This window comes from Hemicordylus capensis, chromosome 3 (genome assembly GCF_027244095.1).
Source record: "Hemicordylus capensis ecotype Gifberg chromosome 3, rHemCap1.1.pri, whole genome shotgun sequence".
In the NCBI taxonomy this organism is placed as follows: Eukaryota; Metazoa; Chordata; class Lepidosauria; order Squamata; family Cordylidae; genus Hemicordylus; species Hemicordylus capensis.
Genome location: NC_069659.1, coordinates 89,358,247 through 89,383,328, shown reverse-complemented (window position 1 = coordinate 89,383,328; position 25,082 = coordinate 89,358,247). Strand labels below are relative to the sequence as shown.

Sequence of the window (25,082 nt, the reverse complement as noted above, 5' to 3'; positions counted from 1 at the left end):
GGAACATACAGCACTTGGGCACCGTAACTTTCTCAGTTCGCTGCTGGAAAAATGTGACGGAGTAAGCGATACCAGGAGACGAGCCACCTATTTTATTTTATTATTTATTTGCATGTCTATGCCGCCACCTTTTACAGTTTCGTTTTATCTTGGGGGAGCTGAATTAACCATAGTTAGGTATACAAGACAGAAAGCTTGTGTAGATTTCAGGGGATATTTCCTTTTTAAAATTCAAAATGTTTGGGTCCCATTTATGTTTTGCCCCAAACTTTGGGGGGAAACAAGGGTTCCTTTCAGCATGGAGTATGTACATGCCATGCTAAAGTTAAACGTGCATTTATGTTATCCCTGCTAACTGAGGTCAGAGGCACCTTTTTAAAGTGGTGATTCTCTTTATTGAGCAGGGGAGAGAGCAACTGGCCCTATCCATCCCCAGCACAGCATCCCTCCAGTGGCTGTTGCTGGGATCTATCCTATGTTTCTTTTTAGATTGTGATCCCTTTGAGGACATGGAGCCATTTATTTTATTTTATTTTATTTATTTATATGTAAACCGCTTGTTGTTATCATCGCATTTCCACAATGTGAACTCTACCAATTGGACTCATGGAAAAATGGCAGTAAAGCACCTGCTATCCATCACCAAGGTTGTGATTGCAGCTGGATAGAAAACTTGGAAAGGAAACTGCACTTTGGAGAACTCTCCATGCTGAGAGATGGCCAACGTTGCTTGTGTGATATTGGTGGCGATGTGTGTTCATTTCTGTCATCTCAAATTCAGAAAGATTGTGAGAAGCGTTGAGGATTTTGTTCTCGTTTTTGAGCCTGAAGACACTGAGAAGAACATAGTGCTTTGACTTTGGCTGCATTGATCACTGCTGTGAGTATGGGGCCTGATAAAACGATGTTAATTTTCATTTTGTTCTTAATTACTGTGAAGGGTCCCTTGAATGGGCAATTCACTTTGGGGTATTGGATCTCAGACCAGAGCTAGGGCCAGGGTGTGCGTGAGAACTGGCAATTTGCAGTTTATGAAAAGACATAGGCAAAGGTGAGAAGCCCTGTCCAGTAAAAAAAAACAAGTTTACTGAACCTGTGGAGGTAGAGACAGTGCTGCACTTACTGGCCATAGTGCCTCCCCCCCGCCCCCAGGCATTCAGCTGAATGCATGAAAAGGACCAGTGGGCACACCAACATGGGGAGTGTGGCCTGCAGGTGTGTGCCACTATCAGGGGTGTAGCCTCCAGAATCTGCAGTCCTGTTTCAGGGAAGGGAACAGCTGAACAGGCCTAGAGATTTAAGCTGTTCTAGCTGCATAATTAAATTGCTCTGGGTGGGCAGTGGCTGCTTTTAAGCTAACTATTTTCCATCCAATGAGCTCTGCTTGTATATTTGTGAATAAAACAAATAGGACCAGAAGCTCCAATCAGCAATCAGACCATAAGGCTCCAGTGCTCCTTCATCCAATGGAAACCCACAGAACTTCTTCAACCCACTTGAGGGAGTGGGGAGTACATTATGATATGACAAGGCAAGAGCTTAAAAAAAAAATCATGAATCATGCACAGATTCATTGAAGAAGGCTAACGCAGCAGTAACGATCTATTACAAATTTTGTTTCTGTTGTTTGCAATACAGTACCATGACGACAGATCACAATATCACAAGCAGATTTGCAGAAGTACATCCAATCTTGCTACAAAGAAACATAAATACCATTCCTTTCATGTATGCAGCAACAAAATGTTCACATAGACGGAGTTGCGAAGGTTTAGTGTGCAATGTTTGCTTGTTTTTTCACCATAGCTTCAATCATACAATGCTAATTGTTTCCATTCAGCTTGTCTGAATCTATATAGTTTGCTTTTGTTTACAGAGGTTGATCAGTGTATGCTGATACAGAAACAGGTTGCTTACCTGTAACCAATTATATTTGAGTGATCCATGTGCACTGGTTGAGCTACTGTGCAGGAGCATCACACACTAGTGCAAAAGCATGCTGGAGCACAACAAAGATCAATGGGACTCTTCAGGGACTCTTTATTGAGAAATGATTTGCCAAATTGCTCCTGACAGCAGAAGAAAATGTTAGTGCCTGACATGATCCTTCACAAACACATTATGTCTTATCTTACCATTTATTTGATTCAAATTCCTTCTCTTAAATATGTTTATCCAGTTAAGCTGATAGTACTTACCAAGTTATATGATAATGAGGCGACAATACGCTTATAGATCTGGACCTATGTATAAAGATTTCCCCTTGCTGATTTTAACAAAGAGAAGAGACACAAGCTTTTTGGCACATCAAAATATATGCTGGTGTTGGATTAAATGAGGGTAGAAGACAACATGAAAGCAAGAAGTCTGATTTGACTAAGAATCTATATATTAGGGGCCCAATCAAAATAAACCCACTGTGTTACTTCTGAAAATTCTTGACCCCATAGAAGGAGTAGTTGTATGAAATCGTCACTTACTATTTCAGCATACGAGAAAGTCCATGTTGTGGAAAGTGAGTGGTAGTAGCTCTTCTCCATAGTTCAAAACAGCAAAGAGGAAAAAGGGAGCAGACATGATCCAGGCCACACATCTAAATCATCATATATTTATTTTACAGATTTCCAGGTCAATCTTATACAATAGTTCACATAAAATTATTAAAACAACAATAAAAAAGAAGCAGAGAAACCATTATGACCTCCTGTTTTCCTACTTGCCTGAGTTTACTTTCTATTTGCTCTATAAATGAACTATTGTTTTTCATGTAGCAATGAAGAGTGTGAACAAACTTTCAGTAAGATCAACAGACTTGATCAACTACCAAGTCTTATGTTCTCATTGTTGGTATGGTCACTGATGCAGTGCTTCTGTATGAATATGTAGCTAGGAATGGATACTGCATTAAATTTCAAGGTATCAAAATACATATTAATAAACAGAACCAATCTATATACACCAAAAAACAAAGTGATGGAAACTACTTCAGTCACAAATCCTGTGTAAACTGGCATTTTGATTAGTAGAAGATGATCAACACAATCATTTAAGTGTTAATGTTGTTGACAGTAAAACTTCCTTGTATAAACAGAATTCAAAGACTGAAAGTATTTCAGTTAGAATGTATTTTATATTTGTTAAATTTTTTCATTGAAATAGCTATATACTGTGTTTGAAGCGGCAGATATTACTGCTATGTCACTTATAAGTTACTCTTAAGCTGAACATTAAACAAAGAACTGATGTATTTTAGAATATATTTTATACCTTATTTTAATACTGTTTTTTTATTTTAAAATCTTGAAGTGGTATAAACAAAATATGTGGAACTTGGTACAGGTTGAGTATCCCTAATCTGGACAACTGAAATCTGGAATGCTCCAAAATCCGGAAACCACCACGGCGTGCGCCCGCAGCACTTACTCGTTGCACAAATGAATTTCATCTCCACCTAAAATGCCATTTTTGAGTCTAACATGACCAGCAACATTATTGCGTTGAAAAATTTCTTGCAATTAGTTTTCGTTACATTTACAACTACCTGTAGTTATCGTAAATTCAATGCTTATTTGTTTTTATATTTTAAATAAAACCTTTAAAAATATAGTGTACAGTAACCTTTCATGTTTAGACTTGGATCCCATGCCCAAGATATCTCATTACAATATACAAGTATGCCAAAATCTGGAAAAGTCCGAAATCCAGAACACTTCTGGTCCCAAGCAGCTCGATAAGGGATACTCAACATGTATATTGAATGTCTTCAAGTTCTATCAATCAAAAGTGCCTATTAGTTGGAAGCTAAACAAGTCTTGATATATCACAATCCTTGCATTGAACTTGATATAATAATTTTAGATAGTAATGTTAATTTAGTAACAGGAATGTTTGTTTTAAATATACAGGATTTTATCCTAGGCGCACTTCCACTCATGCAGACCCCTCCCCCCACACACACACTTTCACCAGTCCCCCATGTTGCAGACTTCCAGTTGCATGACTGCTCCTATTGCAGGCACACCATATGGCATCCTTTCCCAGAAATTTCTGAAAACATCAGGACCAGATTTTTAAAGGTTGCTGCAGCAGGAAAGGGTGGACAAGAAAGTTACATTCGGTGAGTGGAACTCTGCTTATGGAAGTTAGGATCTAAGCCATTCTCATCATTGAGCAAACTTGAATGAAGCCTTCAAAAAGAATTTTAAATAATTTTTCCCCTTTCTGTGCCTGAAGCTACAGTCTTGTGCACACTTACTTGGGAATAAATCCCCCTAAAGTCTAGAGATTGGATTTTGTTCTGAAATTGTATCCATTACAATGGATAGCCTCTCCTGAATTTTTTTTTAATGTGTATTCTGTTACAGACACGACATTGTTTTTGTTTTGTATAATACAGAAATATGAAGCTGCATCACAATAGGGTGTATTCTCAAATTCCATAAACTATCTACAAGAAGTCTTGAGAGAGTTGCTGACCAATTAGTTCCAATGACTAGTAGTTCTCACAGTCAAGCAGTTTTTTCTTCCAGGCAGTGAGGTCATTCCCACAATCAAAAACTGTGTGTGCTCCCAGTTTTCAGTTGTATGGAAGCAATGTGGGAGGAAAACCTGGGTAGAAATGATTATGTGGAAGCAAGGTAGGAGGAAAACCTCATTTCCTCCTACTTTGCTTCCACACAATCACTTCTACCCAGGTTTTCCTCCTACCTTGCTTCCACACAAAAGAAAATCGGGAGTACACACAGCTTCCAAACCCAGGTCGAACATTTGTGTGAATTACCCCAGTGAATAACACACTGTGAGGCTGTTCCGTGAGAACCTCTGGGATCCAAACAGATCCCAGAAGTGCTGTGGCACCAAACCCAGGGCCAAAGCCTGGCTCTTAGTCAATGTTAAGGGTGCAAACGCATCCCGGCTCCCGTGTAAGCACAGGCTACTTGTAGCTTGTGCTGACATAGAGACGGGTGCCTAGAGCATCCATCCCCCGAGGAGATCCCCCACTGCACTGCACTTGGTGTGTGGTACACTATGGGATACCCGGAGGCTGGGATAACAAGTCCCAGTCTCGGAGTGATCCACCCTGCTCCGCACTGCATGGAGCAGCGGGAGTCGTGTGGGAGCATGGCGTGCGCTCCCACCAGGCTCAGAATACTCATCTGGGGGAAAGATAAGTTTTGCAAAGCCTTCTCCCCGCCCACCCAGTAGGTTGTGTGAATGGCCCCTGTGTTTTTGTCAGGGTGATGGTGTATAGGAAGTCAAAATATGAGGTTAGAAGACCATATTAATGCAATAAATTAAATACTTTTAATCAGTGGTGTAACAAACTTTGCAGTGGCTGGGGGACAAAGCCTGGCAGGCAGCCCACCCTGCCCCCTTGTTTCTTCATTGTGTGTGCAAAGCACACATGCACCCCAAGCCATGCCTCCTGCATCTGATGTGAGACGCAAGGGGGTGGGCCAGTGCCCTCTCCAGCCCAGGTCAGCTACTCACATGGGGGACCTGCCACTCTTCGCCACTGCCATCGTGGTCCTGGTGCCCAGATGGCTCTTCAGGTGTTGCTTGCACCCATGGCAAGAGGCCCAGCATCCTTCAGTTCCACTCTGCAGCTGCCTGCCAGCTCCCACCTGCAGCTCCACACCAGCCCCAGTAGTTCTTTCTGCCCGTCCCCTCTCTGAAATGAAACCCTACCAGGTTTCTTGGCATTGGCCCCACCCTTTGCATCTGATGTCAGACCCAAGGGGCAGGGCCAGTGCCCAGGACAAGGTCCATCCCTTGCCAGCCAGCATTTCATTGAAACTCTGGCTGGAGAGGAGAGGGGTGTCCCTCGCACTCCTAGCCAACCAGCGCTTTGCTCTTCAGGAGTGGGCAAGGAGGGACCCTGGCAGAGGGTGAGGGGGAGCCTTAGGTGGCCCCCAGAACCTCTGAGTCTGGGGACAATTGCCCCCCTTTGCTCCATGGGTCTATGCCCATGCTTTTAATACATGTTTGAAATAAATTTTGCATTCAGTCCAGCAAAGTACTAATAAGTATTTCCTAGGGATGTGCACGGACCCGTTTGGAGGCCCTTTTACAGGCCTCCAATCAGGTTCGAACACGAGGTTAGTCTGAAGTTTGAATGTGGCGAGGGTGCCACTTTAAGAGCGGGGAAGGGTGCACTCCCCCCGCTTCTCTCCCCCCCCCCCCGCTGCTGCCCATTTCTGTCAAGTCTTCGGGGCAGCAGCGTACCTCCCTGCCACCCCATTGCCCTCCGTGGCCAGAAGTACCGTGCGCCCGTTGCATGCATACATGTGCATGGCAGACAGGTGCGCGCATGCGATGGGCTTGCACACGCCCGGTACTTCTAGCCACTTCTGGCCAAGGAGGGCAACGGGGCAGCAGGGAGGTACGCTGCTGCCCCGAAGACTTTTAACAGAAATGGGCGCCAGCAGGGGGAAAGTGGCGGGAGGAGTTAGTGCACCTTCCCCCACCCTTGAAGCGGCACCTCCGCCGCCTTCGAACCACCCAGCCGCGGTTCTGTGCACATCCCTAGTATTACCATTGTGAGCAAAGCTGCAGAATTTTGAGGCAGTGGAACATGGATGACAAATGAAAGTTTTGGCAATATTGTTCCTGTTCTTTGCAGTAATGGTACACAGGACTGTATCTGGCAGTAATTAACCTTCGTGTTTCATATGTATGACTAAACTAAATACCTGAAATGATGGATGATTGCTTCCCACTTTTGAGCGAAGTGATTAAATAAAAAGGAGATCATGTTAGCCTGGATAGGTTGGGGTAGAACAGCAAATACAAGCCAGAAAACTGGCTGAAGGAATTATTGTGGTAACTGGGTGTCCTCTTTCACCTTGCTTGGTCAAGCAGCAGCAGCATATTTGTTATTTTTCCCCCCAAGGATCTTACTTAGTTATCAGCTTTGTCAAGAGTTTCAGAAGGGTTGCCTGGAACTTAAAAACACAAACTAGCTTCCTTCTACTTATCTTCAAAACAGGCAATACATCTATTTGCTTGGAACTATGCCAGCATGACACGGTTTAATATTTAACTTGTTCTGAAAGTTAGGATGACCTAAAAAAACAATTCTCCAGAAATTCTTAAATCAAATTGTCATTATTTCTTCCACAGATCAAGCAGTTCTGGGACTTTCTTTGCCCTTTGCCCCATCATTTGCATGGATGGTGCATTTAAGATCATCTTGCAGCACGATTTGATTTTTGAGCTTTTCGCCCCAGTCATCAACAATGTATTCGTGATAAGGGTCGTTGGAGTGCTCTTGCCTCTTTGATTTCACAGTGCTCACTAGGATAGCTACAACGATGAAGGAGAAGATGCCAATCATAACCATGATATACATAATGACATAGTCAAAGTTTTCGGCATTGAGTTTTTCTTGCAATGCCTCTTCTTTATCTGTGGTATTTCTTTGCCAGCTATTCATGTAGTTGAGGAATATCTCCTTGAAAGTATCTTCCAGAGCCTGAGTGTAATTTCGTAAATCAGCCATATTTTCAGTGAATTGTCCTTAAAAACAAAAAGAGATATCAATAATCTGTGTGTGGTAGAACCATTTGCAGCTATCTTGGGGAAAGGGCATAGGGTACTTGTCTATAATCTACAGAAGCACAAAGATATATTGGATGGTTGATATAGTCATGCTAATGGGGAAAAAGTTCAAACTATGTAGTAAAGGGCAGATTAGAATCATCAAGAAGTTTTCTTTTTAAATGTGGAGGTCAAGCAAAAACTGTGTTCTACCCAGCTTTGGGAGCTGAGTGTGCTCCCAATTTTTGGTTGTGTGGGTGCAAACAACTAGGTAGGAGGAGGGAGACGTGATTGTGCAGAAGCAAGGTAGGAGGAAAAGTTACCCAGTCACTTACCCAGTTAACGTTACCCAGTACACAGTCACTTCTCCCTCCTCCTACTTAGTTGTTTGTACCCACACAACTGAAAATTGGGAGCACACACAGCTCTCAAACCTGGGTAGAACGTTCCTGCTTCTGTGAATGACCTCATAGGGTGTTGGATTAGTCACAGGCAAATAAATGACTTACCAACTCACTGAGGTCATTCAGTCAATCAAAAACTACATTCTACCCAGGTCTGGAAGCTGTGTGCACTCCCAATTTTCAGTTGTGTGGAAGCAAGATAGGAGGAAAACCTGGGTAGCTTTACCTCCTACCTTGCTTCCACACAATCATTTCTACCCAGGTTTTCCTCTTAACTTGCTTCCACACAACCAAAAATTGGGAACACACACAGCTCCCAAACCCAGGTAGAACACAGTGAGGCTCTCCACACAAGCAGTGTGGAGAGCTGTAAGGGGTTTGGCGGAAGAGTGGGTCAAGCCTGCTCTCCCTGAACACAAGCATTCAGCCCTCCCTGGGTGGCTGGATCGGCCACCCACATGATTACTGGCTCCGTCACGGAGCTGATAGGGGTGGTGGGGATCGGGGGCTGCCTGGCCACCAGAAGCCCCAGAATGCCCCACACGGGTGCATGGGGCATTCTGGGGAGCCCCCCCAACATCGGGAGGCTTGCTGTAGCCTCCTGGTCAGAGGTCTCATCGCAAGTCAGCACGGCATGGAGCCATGCTGTGGTGATTCATTCTCTGAAAAATGGGAATGCTCTGCTAACCTCATTTAATGGGTGGGGAGGGTGCAATTTGCTGGGCTAGGCACCAGGAGCCACACAGCTCCCGGCGGTTCACACACACAGGGGAAACCGGGCTGGGTTTCCTCCGCACGTGTGAATAGCCTCGGTTTTTGATTATGTGAATGATCTCATTAAGAAATAGTTAATTCTCATTCTTTGAACTTAAAATGTCAGAGGATGGCCTAGAAACTACTTGTGACAAGGGCAAAAAGATTGTGGCAGGCATAGGCATAAATATTTAGATAATTGTATTGCAAGCATAAAGGGTATGTATAAAATAGGAAGGCAGTGATTTGTTTCATTGTGAGGTCAGTTAAAAGTGTATCAGATGTTGAGGCAAAGTGAATAAAGAAGAGCAATCTACTGAAATATATAGAAGCTATTCACATGCACGTGCAAAACTGGGCTAAAGAAGCCTAGCCCGGTTTTGCATGTGTGTGTGTGTGTACTGCCAGGACTGGAGCAAGGTAGCCACCCTCCAAAATGAGGTTAAGGGAGCAGGCACTCCCTTAACTTCTTTTTTTCACTCTTCTGTCAGCCTTGGCTGGCAAACTGTGACACTCTTGGGGAGGGGGGCATCCCCAAAATGCACCACACATTTGCACAATGCATTATTGGAGCTCCGGGGCATGGGGTGACGTGTCCCAACATCACAACCCTCGGAGCTACCAGCAGCAGTCAGTGCTCGTCTGAGCAGACTATCTCTCCACCCAAGGAAAGGAAACTGCCAGTCTGTGTGGAGGTAAGCTCCTCAGGGCTTCCTCCGCGCTAACCCTATTAACCCATAATATATTGGGACAGAGAAAGCGACATTACATATCCACATGAGCAAGATTCTACTGTAGTCACCTTAAGTGGCACAGTGGGGAAATGCTTGACTAACAAGCAGAAGGTTGATGGTTTGAATCCCCGATGGTACTATATTGGGCAGCAGAGATATAGGAAGATGCTGGAAGGCATCATCTCATACTGTGTGGGAGGAGGCAATGGTAAACCCCTCCTTTATTCTACCAAAGAAAACCACAGGGCTCCACCAGGAGTCTAGATCAACTTGACAGCACACTTTACCTTTAATGTGATTATACATAGATAAAACTTTAATTAGTGCAGCATGGTGGTTAAGAACATGGGCTATAAGTTAATAGTTTCTGGTCTGAAATGCAGCTCAGCCATGGATTAACTGGGAAGGCAGATGTAAGGCACTTTCAGCATCAGCCCCCCACCCCCTCCTGTAATATGGGGATAATAATACTGATCTTTCTTATAGGACTTTGTAGGCAGAACATCTTAAGCACTGAAGAAAAATGCTCAGTTGATCTAACTCGGACCCCTTCCAAGTGCCTCATGCTTCCTACCTAGAGGAGATCTGTATTGGTGGACTGGCACAGAGGACATGACCCACAATTTGAAATTTAATCTTGGCTGTTTGTATAACGCACAGGGATTTCTTCTAGTGCCAGTTTATGACGACTCAGTATTAGGCATGTTGAAGGATCATGGTGTTAACCAGTCTCACATGTGGGAAGCTGTTACCTGTTTTGGGCAGCTAACAATCCAGTTTCTGTACTAGACTCAGGTCGAATGAATTGAATGCCCTACTGTGGAAATCCACTCTGTGGAAATCTACACAGCACAGACCACAGAGTGTCACCCTGCATACTTTCAGTTAAAAATTATTCTAACTAACTGACTTAAAAAGAAACCAAAAACATCTAACATCATTTGTCTGTCACTGAATTTAAAATAACATAAAGGCTTCAAGTGATAATAGTGATTAAGACTGGAAAGATTTCTGATTAAATCCTCCCCTCCTCAGACTATCAATCTTCACTTCACAATTTACTTTTTAGCTGTTGGATCTTTTATGTCTTCAGCTGCACATTCAGTATCTTCAAATGCCAAGTAACTTCACTTATTGTTAATTTCCGTGCTTAGTCAACGTATGCATTCTGGTTTCACATCTCAAAACATTGCTCATTTTCACATCAGTTCAATGCTATCTTCTATGTCTCCCACTTCATTTTAAATCAAAGTTATCCAGTGTTTAAAAAAAATTAGGTATTGTTAAAAGAAACTTACCTCTTCAGTGTTGCTGCTGAGAGAAATGTGCAGCCACCGAGAATATACACAAACACTATTATGATACTCCTGAACAAAACTGGGAAATAACTGGCTAGAAGAAATTTCCACCTTGTACTGCTACCTGGTAGCGATCTATCTTGAGAATAAATGCATTCTTAAATCTAATCTCACTGGGAAGTTAAATATTGGCTGACACCCAACAGGTAACCTTGATGTTCAGCAGGGAACATAAAATACTTTTTGGACCTGTAAATCATTGTAATATAAACCTTAAAAGGAACAGTCATGCTTTTCACACTCAGTTGTGTTCTGTACCATAATTCCCAGTTCAGCCCCACAATGATGATATAGTTTAATATTTAAATTGTTGCCTAGCATAGCTTCAGTGGAAGTGAAATAAAACTGGACATGCAGGAATTTTTTTAAATGGTGGAAATGGGAAATTTCTGCATAATTATTGTTGACACCCCAAATTTCCACCCCTTAATCCCCGCTCGCTCTCTCCCCTTGAATATTTCCTTCCCCCATTTGGGAGTTTCTCTCCTCTGTTACCGTCAGGCAGGAAAAGAAACTATTCAAATATGCTCAGTGCATCATGTATAAAATCGTATGAAAAGACAGTCTTTTTTTTTTTTTTAGAATGTGGATTGCTTGGTCACAGCCCTGACCTCATTTTTTTATTACTTTAACCTTGGCTCTCTACATTGGCCCTTATAGGTAGAAGATTCACATCACATAACCAAACTGGCATCATAATTTGGCAGGTTGAACGGATCCCTCCTTGCAGATTTTGGCAACACCCACAATTCTATCCATGTTAACTCTTGCACGGCAGCTTGCTTGGTGACTTTTAAGTATGTAAAGGTAAAGTGTGTTGTCAAGTTGATTTCGACTCCTGGCACTCACAGAGCACTGTGGTTTTCTTTAGTAGAATACAGGAGCCATTACCATTGCCTCCTTCCGTATGGTATGAGATGATGCCTTTCAGCATCTTCCTATATCGCTGCTGCCTGATATAGTACCAGCAAGGATTCGAATCGGCAACCTTCTGTTTGTTAGTCAGGCATTTCCCCGCTGAGCCATTAGGTGGCTTCGTGTGGTAAAAGGGGAGTAGCCAGTACTGAGCTGAGGAGAACAGCTGCCAGTGTCCTGGGGCTGCCTGGGGCCACACACACCCCATACCCAGTTAGCAAATGGAGCACTCACCAGCTGGGAGAGGGCAACAGGCCCATGAATTGGTTTCAGAAGCACAATGATGCAGGAGGTGTGGCTGGCATAGGGCACAAACATGTCCCCATTGCATCTTCCAGCCAGCAAGTGCTTCATTTGCCAGATGATTGCTTCCTTTCTTTCCCTCCCTTGGAAGAGAGAAAAGAAACACCCAGCTGGTGAACAAAGTGCTTTCTGGCTGGGAGATGAAACAGGGACATGTTTGTGCCCTATGCCAGTATGGATTTGGGGGGCAAGTGTGGTGCTCAGCCCCAAACAGGCAGGCACTGCCTCGCAAAGGCAGGTGGTGGCAGCTGGCAGGTGGGTCCCACCCTCAAATCTTGTCCCAAGGCCTCCTCCAACCTTCCTGTGCCCCTGGGTGATAGAGTTGCACATCTGCTCAGGAATCTCCTCAATCTGATTCACTGAACTCATATTCACTCTGCCATTATGGTTGTAGCTAGTATCCATTTACTTCCCTCTTGTTCATATTGCAATATGGGCTACTCTTTGGGACAATTATTGGCATGGAAAAGTGTTCCCACCTTAGTCTTAATCTGAGAGAGAGCCCAATTGGTTAACAGAACCTTGCAAAGTATCATACATTTCATACTCAAGGTGCAAAATGTATTATCGGTTATCAACAATGTATTGAAGATATCAGTTGAAACTGGGTAGCTGTCCTGGAAGTTTGTTGAACTTCAGCTATCTTCACTGAAAGTAGTTGGTAAGAAAATAGTATTCTGGCCCTAAATACGCTGAGCTCTGTCTAAAACTCAATTGGGTTTTGAAAATGTGAGATATTCCAAACATTGCCAACCCAGGTTTGTTTCACATGGCAGCCAGGTTCCCCCAGTCCAGTGTTCCCTCTGACAGGGATTCCCGGATGTTGTTGACTACAACTCTCATAATCCCCAAGCAAAGGCTATTGCAGCTGGGGATGCTTGGAGTTGTAGGCAACAACATCTGGGAATCCCTGTTAGGGGGAACGCTGCCCCAGTCTTTCCTGGGGTAAACATACAAATTGTGAGAGGCAAATGGTTGAGTACATGTGCTGGGGATCTCCATAATGGTTGCCTCTCCCTTTGGTATGTTCACAGATTATTAAAGAGTGCATGTCTGCCCTTCACACTATGCATTTACTATGGGAACCACCAGTAGAACCTGTCCACCACATAAAATATGAAGCAACACTCGGAGCAGCTTCAGCAGGGCAAAAGGATTGTGTGCGTGGAGCTGCTCAATCATAGTAATAGAAAAGTGGTGGTGCCCAGGGAGCTCAAAATATGCACTGGAATGTCTGTCCATGCATGCAGGCTCGAAAGAGAGTTAATTGTGTTCAGGATGGGTAATCTGCCACATATCCAAACATGCTGGATTGGCACTGAATCTGTTAGTGTAGAACCCTTGCAGATGCAGAGATATTTTGAAGACAAGAAGGCAATGTTTATAAAAGGCTCATGTGTTCTGGGGTTGAAGCTTTTGGCACTCTATGAGAGTATGTTGAAGTCAGCAACTGGAAATGCTAGGGCCATATCCAGCTCTCCCAGGACTACCTGCTGGACTCCAGTTGCCAACCCAGAGACATGTGAAGAGAGTGGGGCTATGGCAGCATGATTTACTGGTGGACAACTTTGAAGGAAGGAAGGGAGAAGGTCTTTATCCCCTTTTCAGACTAGTCTTTCCATAAATCTAGTTAATAACCAAGCCTATATGCCTCTCTTCTATAGCTTTCAATCACTTTCCAGTAACCACCTATGCTTATTTCCTACCCCTTGGCTATACAATAATTAAAAAAATACTTAGAGGCTGCTGGGTTTCTCAGCTTTCTTGCATTTGTTTCTTTTTAATTGATCTTGGTATTTTATTGCTGTAATGTTTAATTGATTTTAAGGTTTTAAATGTAACCTTTATGGAATTTTATTGTATTAGCTTTTGTAAACCACCGTGAGATGCTTAATGAAAGGCGGTATAAAAATTGAACAATAAATAATTGATTGATTGATTAAGTGCCATCAAGTCGGTGTCAACTCTTAGCGACCACATACAGGTGAAACTCAGAAAATTAGAATATCGTGCAAAAGTCCATTAATTTCAGTAATGCAAATTAAAAGGTGAAACTGATATGAGACAGACGCATTACATGCAAAGCGAGATGTCAAGCCTTAATTTGTTATAATTGTGATGATCATGGTGTACAGCTCATGAAAACCCCAAATCCACAATCCCAGAAAATTAGAATATTACATGGAACCAAGAAGACAAGGATTGTAGAATAGAACAATATCGGACCTCTGAAAAGTGTACAGTGTACTGTGCTTGATTGGCCAGCAAACTCGCCTGACCTGACCCCATAGAGAATCTATGGGGCATTGCCAAGAGAAGGATGAGAGACATGAGACCAAACAATGCAGAAGAGCTGAAGGCCGCTAATGAAGCATCCTGGTCTTCCATAACACCTCATCGGTGCCAGAGGCTGATAGCATCCATGCCACGCCGCATTGAGGCAGTAATTGCTGCAAAAGGGGCCCAAACCAAGTACTGAATACATATGCATGCTTATACTTTTCAGAGGTCCGATATTGTTCTATTCTACAATCCTTGTCGTCTTGGTTCCATGTAATATTCTAATTTTCTGGGATTGTGGATTTGGGGTTTTCATGAGCTGTACGCCATGATCATCACAATTATAACAAATTAAGGCTTGACTTATCTCGCTTTGCATGTAATGCGTCTGTCTCATATATCAGTTTCACCTTTTAATTTGCATTACTGAAATTAATGGACTTTTGCACGATATTCTAATTTTCCGAGTTTCACCTGTAGATGGATTCTCTCCAGGATGATCTGTCTTCAGCTTGGCCTTTAAGGTCTCTCAGTGGTGCATTCATTGCTGTTGTAATCGAGTCCATCCACCTTGCTGCTGGTCATCCTCTTCTTCTCTTTCCTTCAACTTTCCCCAGCATTATGGACTTCTCAAGGGAGCTGGATCTTTTCATAATGTGTCTGAGGTATGATAGTTTGAGCCTGGTCATTTGTGCCTCAAGTGAAAATTTTGGATTGATTTGTTCTATGATCCATTGGTTTGTTTTCCTGGCTGTCCATGGTATCCTCAAACGTTTTCTCCAGCACCAAAGTTCAAAAGCATCAATGCTCTTTCTCTCTTGCTTCTTCAAAGTCCAGCTTTCACATCCATAGAGTGTCACTGGCAAAACCATTGTCCCAATGATTCTAATCTTTGTAGGTGTAGATATGTCACAGCATCGAAATATCCTTTCCAAGGCCTTCATTGCTACCCTACCAAGTGCTAGTCTGCAGCGTATTTCTTGACTGCTGGATCCTTGACTGTTGATGGTCGATCCTGGCAGAAGCTATCCACCACTTCAATGTCTTCATTGTCAATTCTGAGGATGGTTGCTGTACCCTTTTTCATTAGTTTAGTTTTCTTGACATTAAGACGTAGTTCCATTTTTTCCACTGTGCTCCTTGACTTTCATTACTAGAGCATTCTCGGCTATCAGAGTGATGTCATCACCATAGCGGAGGTTATTGATGTTTCTTGCTCCAGCGTTAAAACCACACTCATCTTTTTCCAATCCAGCTTGTCTCAGTATATATTCAGCATATAAATTGAATAAAGAAGGGGAACATAGGAAGCTGCCATATACTGAGTTAGACTATAGGTCTATCTCGCTCAGTATTGTCTACACAGACTGGCAGCGGCTTCTCCAAGGTTGCAGGCAGGAATCTCTCTCAGCTCTATCTTGGAGATGCCAGGGAAGGAACTTGGAGCCTAGATGCTCATCCCAGAGCAGCTCCATCCCCTAAGGGGAATATCTTACAGAGCTCACACATCTAGTCTAGAGAAAGTATAGAGCCTTGTCTTACTCCTTTTCCAATCTGGAACCAGTCTGTTTCACCATGTTCTGTCTGGACTGTGACTTCCTGTCCTGTGTATAGGTTTCTCATGAGAACAATAAGATGTTCTGGGATGCCAATTTTCCTAAGGGTATTCCACAACTTGACATGGTCAACACAATCGAAGGCTTTTCTGTAGTCAAAGCAGCACATATTGACTTTTTTCTGGTATTCTTTGGCTTTCTCAATTATCCAGCGTGCATCAGCAATGATGTCTCTTGTTCCTCGGCCTTCTCTGAAACTAGCTTGAACATCTGGCATTTCCCTTTCCATGTAGGGCTCTAATCTACATTGGATGATCCTGAGCATTATTTTGCTAGCATGTGAACTTGCTTTTTTATTTTTATTAAATAAATAAATAATAAATAAATAAATACCCTATGCTAGTCTATAGTGGTGTGTTTGCAAAAAAATATTTTATATATATATATATACACACACACAAAATTGCAGAATGTTTACTAACAAGCAATTTTAACTCTCAGTTGTATTGATCTGAATAATTCTCAGCCAATGTGGATTTTTGATCTCTGCTTCAGAAGAACAAGGAAAAAGTTTGTTCGTGCTAAAGTCTTTCCTATAAAAACTGTGTTGCATGTTATCTTCACTTTAATGGACTTCCTATTTAAATGCAATGTAACAAAGAAAACCCATGACTTACTGGTTCTGTTAACCTTGAGTGTTTTTAAAGAGCTGGGTTATTAAGTTTAATTCAACACCCTGGATCTTAATTTAGATAGTATGACTTGGAATATGTTGGATTAGATTCATGAGTTGAGCGGTGCATGTTTTTGTTTTTGTTTTCTTGATACAGAAGTTAAGTATGGTGGGAAGTCTGACCCAAAATACAGTACTACCAGTCCTGATTCTGTGGAAGAATCACTTTATATTTAAATCAGTGGGACTTATTGCAAAGTAGTTTTTAGGTTTATAAGGCATCTTAAAAATAGTGACGGACATCCTGATTAAGGAAACACTGGCGCAGCAAGAGGATCAGAATAACAGCACTTCCAGACCAGGGCGCTTTTCAGATTACACGCTACAACAGGGGTGAAATGTTTTCAGTATGGCAGGATCATATTGAAAATGATCCCTAGAATCTCAAACTCCTACAATGGGAAAATTCAGCTGTTTTTCTGCAATGGACTTACAAATTGTAGCACTAAATCACAAAGATAAAATCCGAAAGAAGGCATCGGAAATGTGAACGGCACCTTGTTGCCAGCGCAGGGACTGCAGTGTCACAACACAGGGAGTACAGAAGCTGAACTGCCCTCAGGAAATATACCCAGACTATGTTTTCCAATGCACCTGCCAAGAGTATGCTTTTCAAGGCACTTGTTTATTCATTGGGACCACTCCAAATTAAACAAAGTGAAAATTGCAGGCCCTCTGCACTTCCTGTACACTTCACTTGCATGCAACCATTACTACCTTTACCAACATTCTGTACATAGCCTAGCATTTTTTCCTAAATTAAATCATGCTTATTAAAGGTATTGTATTAATCAGTCTGAGACATGATATTCTCTTTGTACACAGTGCAGCTGATGTAGCTGTCAGGGGCTTTCAACTGATAAGGTCTGGAATTGGGATCTAACCTAGTAAGTTATCATGGACTGTGTGTGCTAGGATTGTCACACAGAAGGAAATAGGGATGCCCCCAGCCTAAATACTAAAAGCCTGTCATGCAGCCTTTTTCTAATCACAGTCCACAAAGCAACACCTTCTGCTTGTCTCTAGTTTCAGCCACTGGCTTCCTGGACCCTGAGCTGCAGCACATTCCCTTAAAGTTTAGCTTCAAGTATGGTCACCCCTGCACCTAGTGTATCCCGGAAAGAAATAAAGTGTGCTTGTTTTTCTTAGCCTAACCCACATCATTGGATAAAATGGGATGGTGTTGATGTACACTGCCCTAGGATTCTCAGAGGGATAAAGATACAATCAAATAATTAAAATTTAGATATGTAGTTTTAGCATCTCCATAGAGAGAACTATGGAGCCCCCTGCTCAGGTATGCAGCTTGCTGAGTAACCGTGAGCCAACTACTACAGGTTTTTTTTTTTCAGCCTAACTCACTTTATACAGTTATAAAGTTATATAGGGTATAACTTTATATAGTGTAAAATGGGATATCATCCTGGAGAGAATCTATGTGGTCACTAAAAGTCAACACTGACTTGATGGCACTTAATAATTGTTTTAAAAGGGATAACCCGATGTATGCCATTCAGAGCTCTGTGGAGAAGGACAGAAATATAATTATAAGAAACCCATTTAATGTTCTCAATGCACCGATTCATGGCTGTGAAAGAGCAGTCTCATTACAATGTTACTGTGGCCTTGTTTTAATTTGAAGATTCTCAACAGTGCGGGATCAACCCAAGGTCTAAAGACAGTACTTACTTCAATTTAATCTATGATAGGTATAAAGCAATTCCCATTTTCTTGAGACTGCTGTATTATTTCATTAAGGTGAGGAGACCATAATAGTGTCGCAGTATACCCAAAAAAAGGAAATACTTGCTTTATAGTCATTGCCACTTTATAGTTGCTTTTGCCCATAAGATCATTGTCATTTTATGGGTACTTTTCCCAAAGTGACAGTTGGCCAGAACAATGTTTGTAAAGAACAAAACAAACCAATTAACATTTATATGTTGTTTCAATACATTCTGGGAATTTCATAATAAACCCATTGGCCATCATCCTGACTAATGCTGCACTTGGACAATGAACAAAGTTGCACTAGTGCAAGAAGATTGTGTAGTTGCACTAAATTATGGAGACTTTTGGAATTGTGCTAGTGGACAAAAGTTGCCTGAAAAACATATGAGGAGTGCCACAGGTTGCACAACTTGGTGCACAAGCAAGTTTGCGCTAGCACAACTCTAGTCTGAAATGCAGGTTCCAGACTTGGTGCAACTAGCTGGCGCAACAACCTTGCACTAACTCGGTGTCCTTGCACAAGTGCAGCATTAGTCAGGATGCCAGCCATTATGGAAATATCGTGGAGGTGAGGCAATCAGGAGGAGCAGGAGGTAGCTAGTTGCTGTCCCGCAAGCCGTGTCCAGTAGGGGTGTGCAATTCGGGATTTCGGGTGATTCGGCTCAGACCCGAACCGAATCACCCCTGTTCTGTTTTGTGCCCGAATCTGGGTCACCCGAATCACCCTTGATTCGGTTCGGATTCGGATTTAAAACTCAGAAGTTTTTTCTGAGGTGTGAATTCTCATTCTATCATAGCAAATGAGATTTTTTTCAATTAAACAACTCTCATGACCCCACTTTCACTTTTTCACACTTTCCTTTACTATGAATAATATGAGGAAGTAATCAGTTTAGCACACTTCACCTTATGAAGACAAACCTCATACAAGTAAATTCACCATAATTCACCCCTCTGCCCAATCACTCTTAAATTGGGGATGGGTGGTAGCCTCCACCCATTAGACACTATCTACCAGCCCACCCCACTCCTTTGGGGCAGATCCACTTTCTGCCCCCAATCTGCCCCAAAGACACCCAAACTTCAAAAATTCTCAAAAAATCAGCCCTCTGCCCAATCCCCCTGAAATTGGGGTGGTAGCCTCCACCCATTAGGCACTACCACCCCACCCCACTATTTTGGGGCAGATCCACTTTCTGCCCCCAAACTGCCCCAAAGTCACTAAAACTTCAAAAATTCTCAAAAAATCAGCCCTTTGTCCAAACCCCCTGAAATTGGGGTGGTAGCCTCCACCCATTAGGCACTACCACCCCACCCCACTATTCTGCCCCAGGCCCCACTTTCTGCCCCAATATGCCCCAATCTGCCCCAAAGACATGAAATTTCCAGAAATTTACCAAAAATCAGCCCTTTGCCCAATCCCCCTGAAATTGGGGTGGTAGCCTGCACCCATTAGGCACTACCACCCCACCCCACTACTTTTGCCCAGATCCCATGCTATGCCCCCGAACTGCCCCAAAGTCACTAAAACTTTAAAAAATCGCCAAAAATCAACCGTGAATCGAATCACCCGAATTTTTCATGCCCGAAATTCGGGTGATTCGGCTTGTGCCCGAAAAATATCGGGGGACATTGGGGGTGATCCGGTTCGGCCCCGAATCACCCGAAATTGTTCGTTTCGAGCACAGATCGTTCTGTGCCCGAAATTTTTTGCACATCCCTAGTGTCCAGTGCCTCTAGGCTAGAATACAGAGGAAGAGGCAAGATTTCTGCCTTATAAATATGTAAAATGAGATGATTTTGGTAGGATTATTCTTCATCTCTTCCTTCAGGACACACATGATTTCCATTTCCTTACCTAAATAACCTTTCCTCTCAAAATCCCACCCCCAGCTATTTGCTCTGCAGAGGAAAAGACACAGATACCTGTATGTTTTCCTCTGTGGGGCAAACAACAGCTTAGGAGGCTATTTATTTATTTATCTATCATATTTTTATGCCACCTGATATGTGCATTTCTAGGTGATGTGCAGAGTTTAAACACAACAAATGTGAAACAGAGTAAAAACAATTAAAATTTCACCAGATAAATAAAACAAACAATCTCATAAGAGAAAAACAGATTAAATAGTTTAAAGTTAGTTTCAGTGAAATGCCTGAGAAAACAGGTGCATCTTGAGGGTCTTCCTAAAAGCAAACAGAGAAGGAGATGCTCTTAATTCAACTGCAAACATATTCCAAAGTCCCAGGGCAGCCACAGAGAAGGCCCAGTCACCACCAAACGAGCTGACGGCGACTGTAGCTGAACCTCTTCACTAGACGACAGGGTTCGTGACAAAGAAGGCACTTTCTTATGTACCCTAGACCCAAGCCACTGAGGGCTTTATAGGTAATAACCAGGAGCCTTCTCACACATAGCTTCCAGCTCTTGGGGTAAATGATGAGCAAAGTCACTTCAAATTACACTCGCGGCATGAGGGAAGCAGCCCCTCCCCTCTGCTCACGGATTTTCTTTTTGTGCAGGTCCACACTGCATGCTTCCATGTTTTCCTTCTAGCCACTGGGGGTGGGGGAGAGAGCGAGAGCGCACTCCATGGGAGGAACACAATGGTGCCTTCAAAACCTTGTGTCCTAGACTGGGAGCATTTGTGTACACTAACAGATTTCTTCCCTTTTTTCCAACACATGTGTGGTGTTTTAACCAGCAGAAACCTTAAGCAAACAGACTAATGCTGTTCAAAAAAAAGTCAGCATGAGCAAACACAGAGGTTTTTTAACTAGAACTTTTTTTAAAAATTGCTTCCTGAAAACTTCGCAGCTAGGCAAGGCAGCTCTTTTTGCATTCCTAAAGAATGTTTCCCTCTTATGTTAGTGATTCTATGTCAGAGCCTCTCCCTATTTGCTCCGGCATTTTCAGAAAAGCTTGCTTAAAACCAGCATTTTAAAAAACCAGAAATACATCGGGACAAGCTAAAAATTGGAAGAGAAAGCCCAATTTGTGTGTGGGAGGCTTCCAAAGATTTTGAACTGGCCAGTGTGTGAATGCACACCCTCTCTTGCAGAAGAGATTCGCAGTAACAGCCCCGTGTGGGAAGGTGCCAGAACTTTGTATTTTGCTCAGAAACATAGTAGCAGCCAGTGCAATTGTACTATTAGCAATGAAGGATGAGCATGTGCTCCCTATGTTTTACTGAAGTAGGAGGAAACACCACTCTACTTGGCTGCAGCCTCACAAACAATCACACTCCCCACCTCCTACCATAATGTTTGGAGTCCGACTGCCCGTTGGGAGCATACCTGGATCTCCTGCTCAGGCCGGGAACTTCTCCTACCCTGCTGCGAGTTGTGTGAATGAGCCTTCTATATCCACAGAGGACATTCAGTTAAGTAAATGACTGCCTTTAACAGGAGCAACATTTTTAGCAGGTGCAGCCTACTGCAGCGATAGATGAAGGTGAATTTCCAAACATTGCATAGAAGCTTGATAGCAGCTGGGCTCCAAGTAATCTCCCACAGCCCCAGGAATGCACGCTCCCCACTCCCATCCCTGCATGAGTGCTTACTTCCTTTCTCAGGGGTTCAAGTGAGTTTTGGGGCTCAGGTTTTCCAAAACAAGTAGTTTAGACTATGCCAAGACTCGTCATGACTTATGAAACAACCAATCTTGGCATATTCCAACCACGAAAGGAAGTAGGCAATCGTGCAGGGATGGGAGTGGGGAGCATGTGTTCCCAGGGCTGAGTGAGATCATGCAGGATCAGGATCAGCTGCTGTCTAGGTCCCCTGTATGTGTTTTCTATGGGCAAGCTTATACAAGCTTCAAGTTGATGTCTTGTATTCCCAAATCATAGTTCATAGGCTCTGACACTTGGCTTTGCAACTTCTTTTTACTACCTACACCTACTACTACTATGGATATTTATATACCACTCTTCAACCAACGCTCTCAAAGCGGTTTACATAGAAACATAAATACATAAATAAGAAGGTCCCCTGTCCTCAAAGGGCTCTCAGTCTAAAAAGAAACATAAGGCAAATACCAGCAACAGCCACTGGAAGGATGCTGTGCTGGGGTTGGATAGGGCCGGTTGCTCTCCCCCTGCTAAATATAAGAGAATCACCACTTACCTGCCTACTTAGACTTCTTTTTATTGAAAGAACCCCTGGGCCTCTAATGGTTATATACAAGGCAAGAATTCAAGAGGAGCAGTTGTGTCCTTAATGAGAAATGTTGTTCCTGTGGATTTTCTGCCTGTTGTGCAGCTACTAAAGGCATAGGATCTCCAAGAGGAAAAAGATGGAAAGCCCCACTTCCACTGCAGAAGCAAGTATCGCCTCCTCTTTTCTTGACATGATTGCTACAACAGGCAACGCTCCAATTATGGGGAAATGGGAATTCCCCAGCTCCACTCCAATTTTCACCAAATTATAGCCTTCTGTAACCTTCTAAAAACAGTAGATAAGGGGGCAAGCCCCCTGTAATTTGAGTACTTGCTACAGGACAATTATGCTGTTCTTTGGGAAGCAGACCTTTGCTGCAGATCATTGACTGCCAGGTGCTGTCATGATTCATCTTGTTTTATTAGTACCTGACTCAGGCAAAAGTTTTCTTCGAGACAAGTTACACATTCCATGCAAATGTGTGCATCAAAGCCTAAGTTAAAGTGAAAAGCCACCTCATGAGACTAAAATCTTGAGCAGTGCAGCAAGTTGCTTCACTTTTGCCATGCCAGTTGTTTTTCCACTCTAAGCTGACCCCAGCTGCATTTCCACAACAGTACATCTGAAGCCCTGCAGGTGAAAGCAGCTGGCTAGATAATTTTGAGCAGGAAAATGGTCAGTGGCAAAAGGGTAAAGGCAAAAGGCACCTGCTTGCCTCCCTGCTCATCTGCCCCAAATCACAGCTTCCTAAGAGCACTTTTTAAAAAAACGGTAGGGCTATTTTGCATGCAACATGTAGTATCCCTCTAAGTCACAGTTTTATAGAGCTGTCTGAGGCCCTGAATAAGGTGAGGAATATAAATTCTTTATCATCTGTAATCAGTGTTCACAAATTGAGGCCATTTAGTTTCTTAAATCAAGCAAAATTGCACGTCACCAATACCCATATGCTGCATAGACTGGGACTTCTAGGTGATATTCTGTAACTATACACATAACAACAGTACAAATCACAGTAACAGCTACAAATCAGGAACTAGTTGTTCCCACAGACATTAGAGGGAGCATTATAGAATCCAAAGAGATGTTTATCTGTTTCTTGTTCTATTTTCTTGCTATCGTGTAGCTGAATTTATGCAGACTACTCAAAACAATACAAGGTATATGGCATAAGAAGGCATAAAGAATGAGGAAAAGCTTAAGAGAGCAACAAGTATGAGAGAGGAAAGGAGACTGTAGAATAAAAGTTAGGGACACAATCAGTGGCGGCTGGTGGTTCCTGCAATGGGGGGTGGGCACGAGGCACGGCAGGTGATGGGTTAGCAAGTCACCCCTGCTAACTTGGCAAAGAGGCACCTTTTTACGTGGTGATTCTCTTTATTTAGCAGGGAGAGAGTAGCTGGCCCTATCCACCCCCAGCACAGTATCTCCAGTGACTGTTGCTGGTGTTGTCTATCTTATTTTCCTTTTTAGATTGAGAGCCCTTTGGGGACAGGGATCCATCTTATTTATTTATTATTTCTCTGTGTAAACCACCCTGAGCCATTTTTGGAAAGCGGGGTATAGAAATCGAATGAATGAATGAATGGGTGGAGCCCCAGGTAGTGAGAGGTGGAGCCAATTGTGGGCAGCTGTGGAGGTTGAGCCAGAACTGCATGGGGTGCCTTAGCAATCACTGCCAAAGTTCAGATTTGTAGCTAAAAAGTGGGATCAAAATACAAACATACAAGCACACAGATCTCAATTGTTCATCGGCAGAGATACAAAGAAATGTGGAAAACATCAGTGGCTTTATAGTGCTTAACGGGACTAAAACAGTGTGTAGATTTGTATCTCACGCAGCAGGATCAAAACACAAGCACATACACACAGAGAGAACTGTACAAGCCACAAGTAAAGCACAGACCAATTAAAAGGACATCTTCTCTGGAGACTAAATGCATTCTGAAGTCACCAGGGCAGTTCTGTCAGCCTGGTTATTTCAAAAATGAATACTACTAATAATAAACAGCAAGAAAGAACTCTGAGCCAGAGTGGTACAGTGGTTAGTGTGCTGGACTAGACAGGGGAAATCCAAATTCAAATCCCCATACAGCCATGAAACTCACTGTGTGACTCTGGAACAGTCACTTTTCTCTCAGCATAACCTTCCTCATAGAGCTGCGGAGAGGTTAATAAAACCATGTGCACCACTCTGGGCTTCTTGGAGGAAGCACAGGCTATACATGTAAAAGCAAATAATCTATATAAGCAGGGGCAGAGCCACCACTGGGTGACAGGGTTCAAAGAACCCGGGCTGCTGCCCCACAAGGGCCGTGCCTGTGGCCCCAACATACACCCCATTTCTGACATCAGACACGGGGGGCAGGGTGAGGGGGGCTGAGGCGGTGGCCAAACACGAGCCACCGCTCGCCTCCCTCCGCCACTGTATGTAAGCCACAAATAAATCAGAGACCAGCTACAAAAATGAAGGACAAATGCATTCTGGAGTTACAAGGGTAGCTCTTCCTGCCTATTTCAAAGATGCATACATAGGCTTTAAATTGTGTTTGCTGCAGCTATGAACCATCTTCTGTAACTTAGAGGACACCGTGAGGCTATTCTCATGCACACAC

At 43.0% G+C, this 25,082-nt stretch overlaps 1 protein-coding gene and 1 long non-coding RNA gene across 8 annotated transcripts in view; one reads left to right on the top strand and one right to left on the bottom strand.

Annotated features, from left to right (window-relative positions):
* Positions 1 to 12: 12 nt before the first annotated feature.
* LOC128351266 (uncharacterized) lies at positions 13 to 8,031 on the top strand. Its single transcript, XR_008319675.1, has 3 exons — positions 13 to 880; positions 4,016 to 4,117; positions 7,123 to 8,031. It is a non-coding gene; the product is annotated as an uncharacterized LOC128351266 (long non-coding RNA).
* Positions 7,013 to 25,082, bottom strand: part of KCNE2 (potassium voltage-gated channel subfamily E regulatory subunit 2) — a 44,986-nt gene continuing 26,916 nt past the window's right edge. For all 7 annotated transcript variants that reach the window (XM_053310653.1, XM_053310647.1, XM_053310652.1 and 4 more), the window contains exon 2: positions 7,013 to 7,518. In XM_053310653.1, coding sequence (XP_053166628.1) covers positions 7,124 to 7,501 — 378 coding nt within the window. In that variant the 5' untranslated portion in view covers positions 7,502 to 7,518 and the 3' untranslated portion in view covers positions 7,013 to 7,123. The remainder of the gene's footprint in view (positions 7,519 to 25,082) is intronic.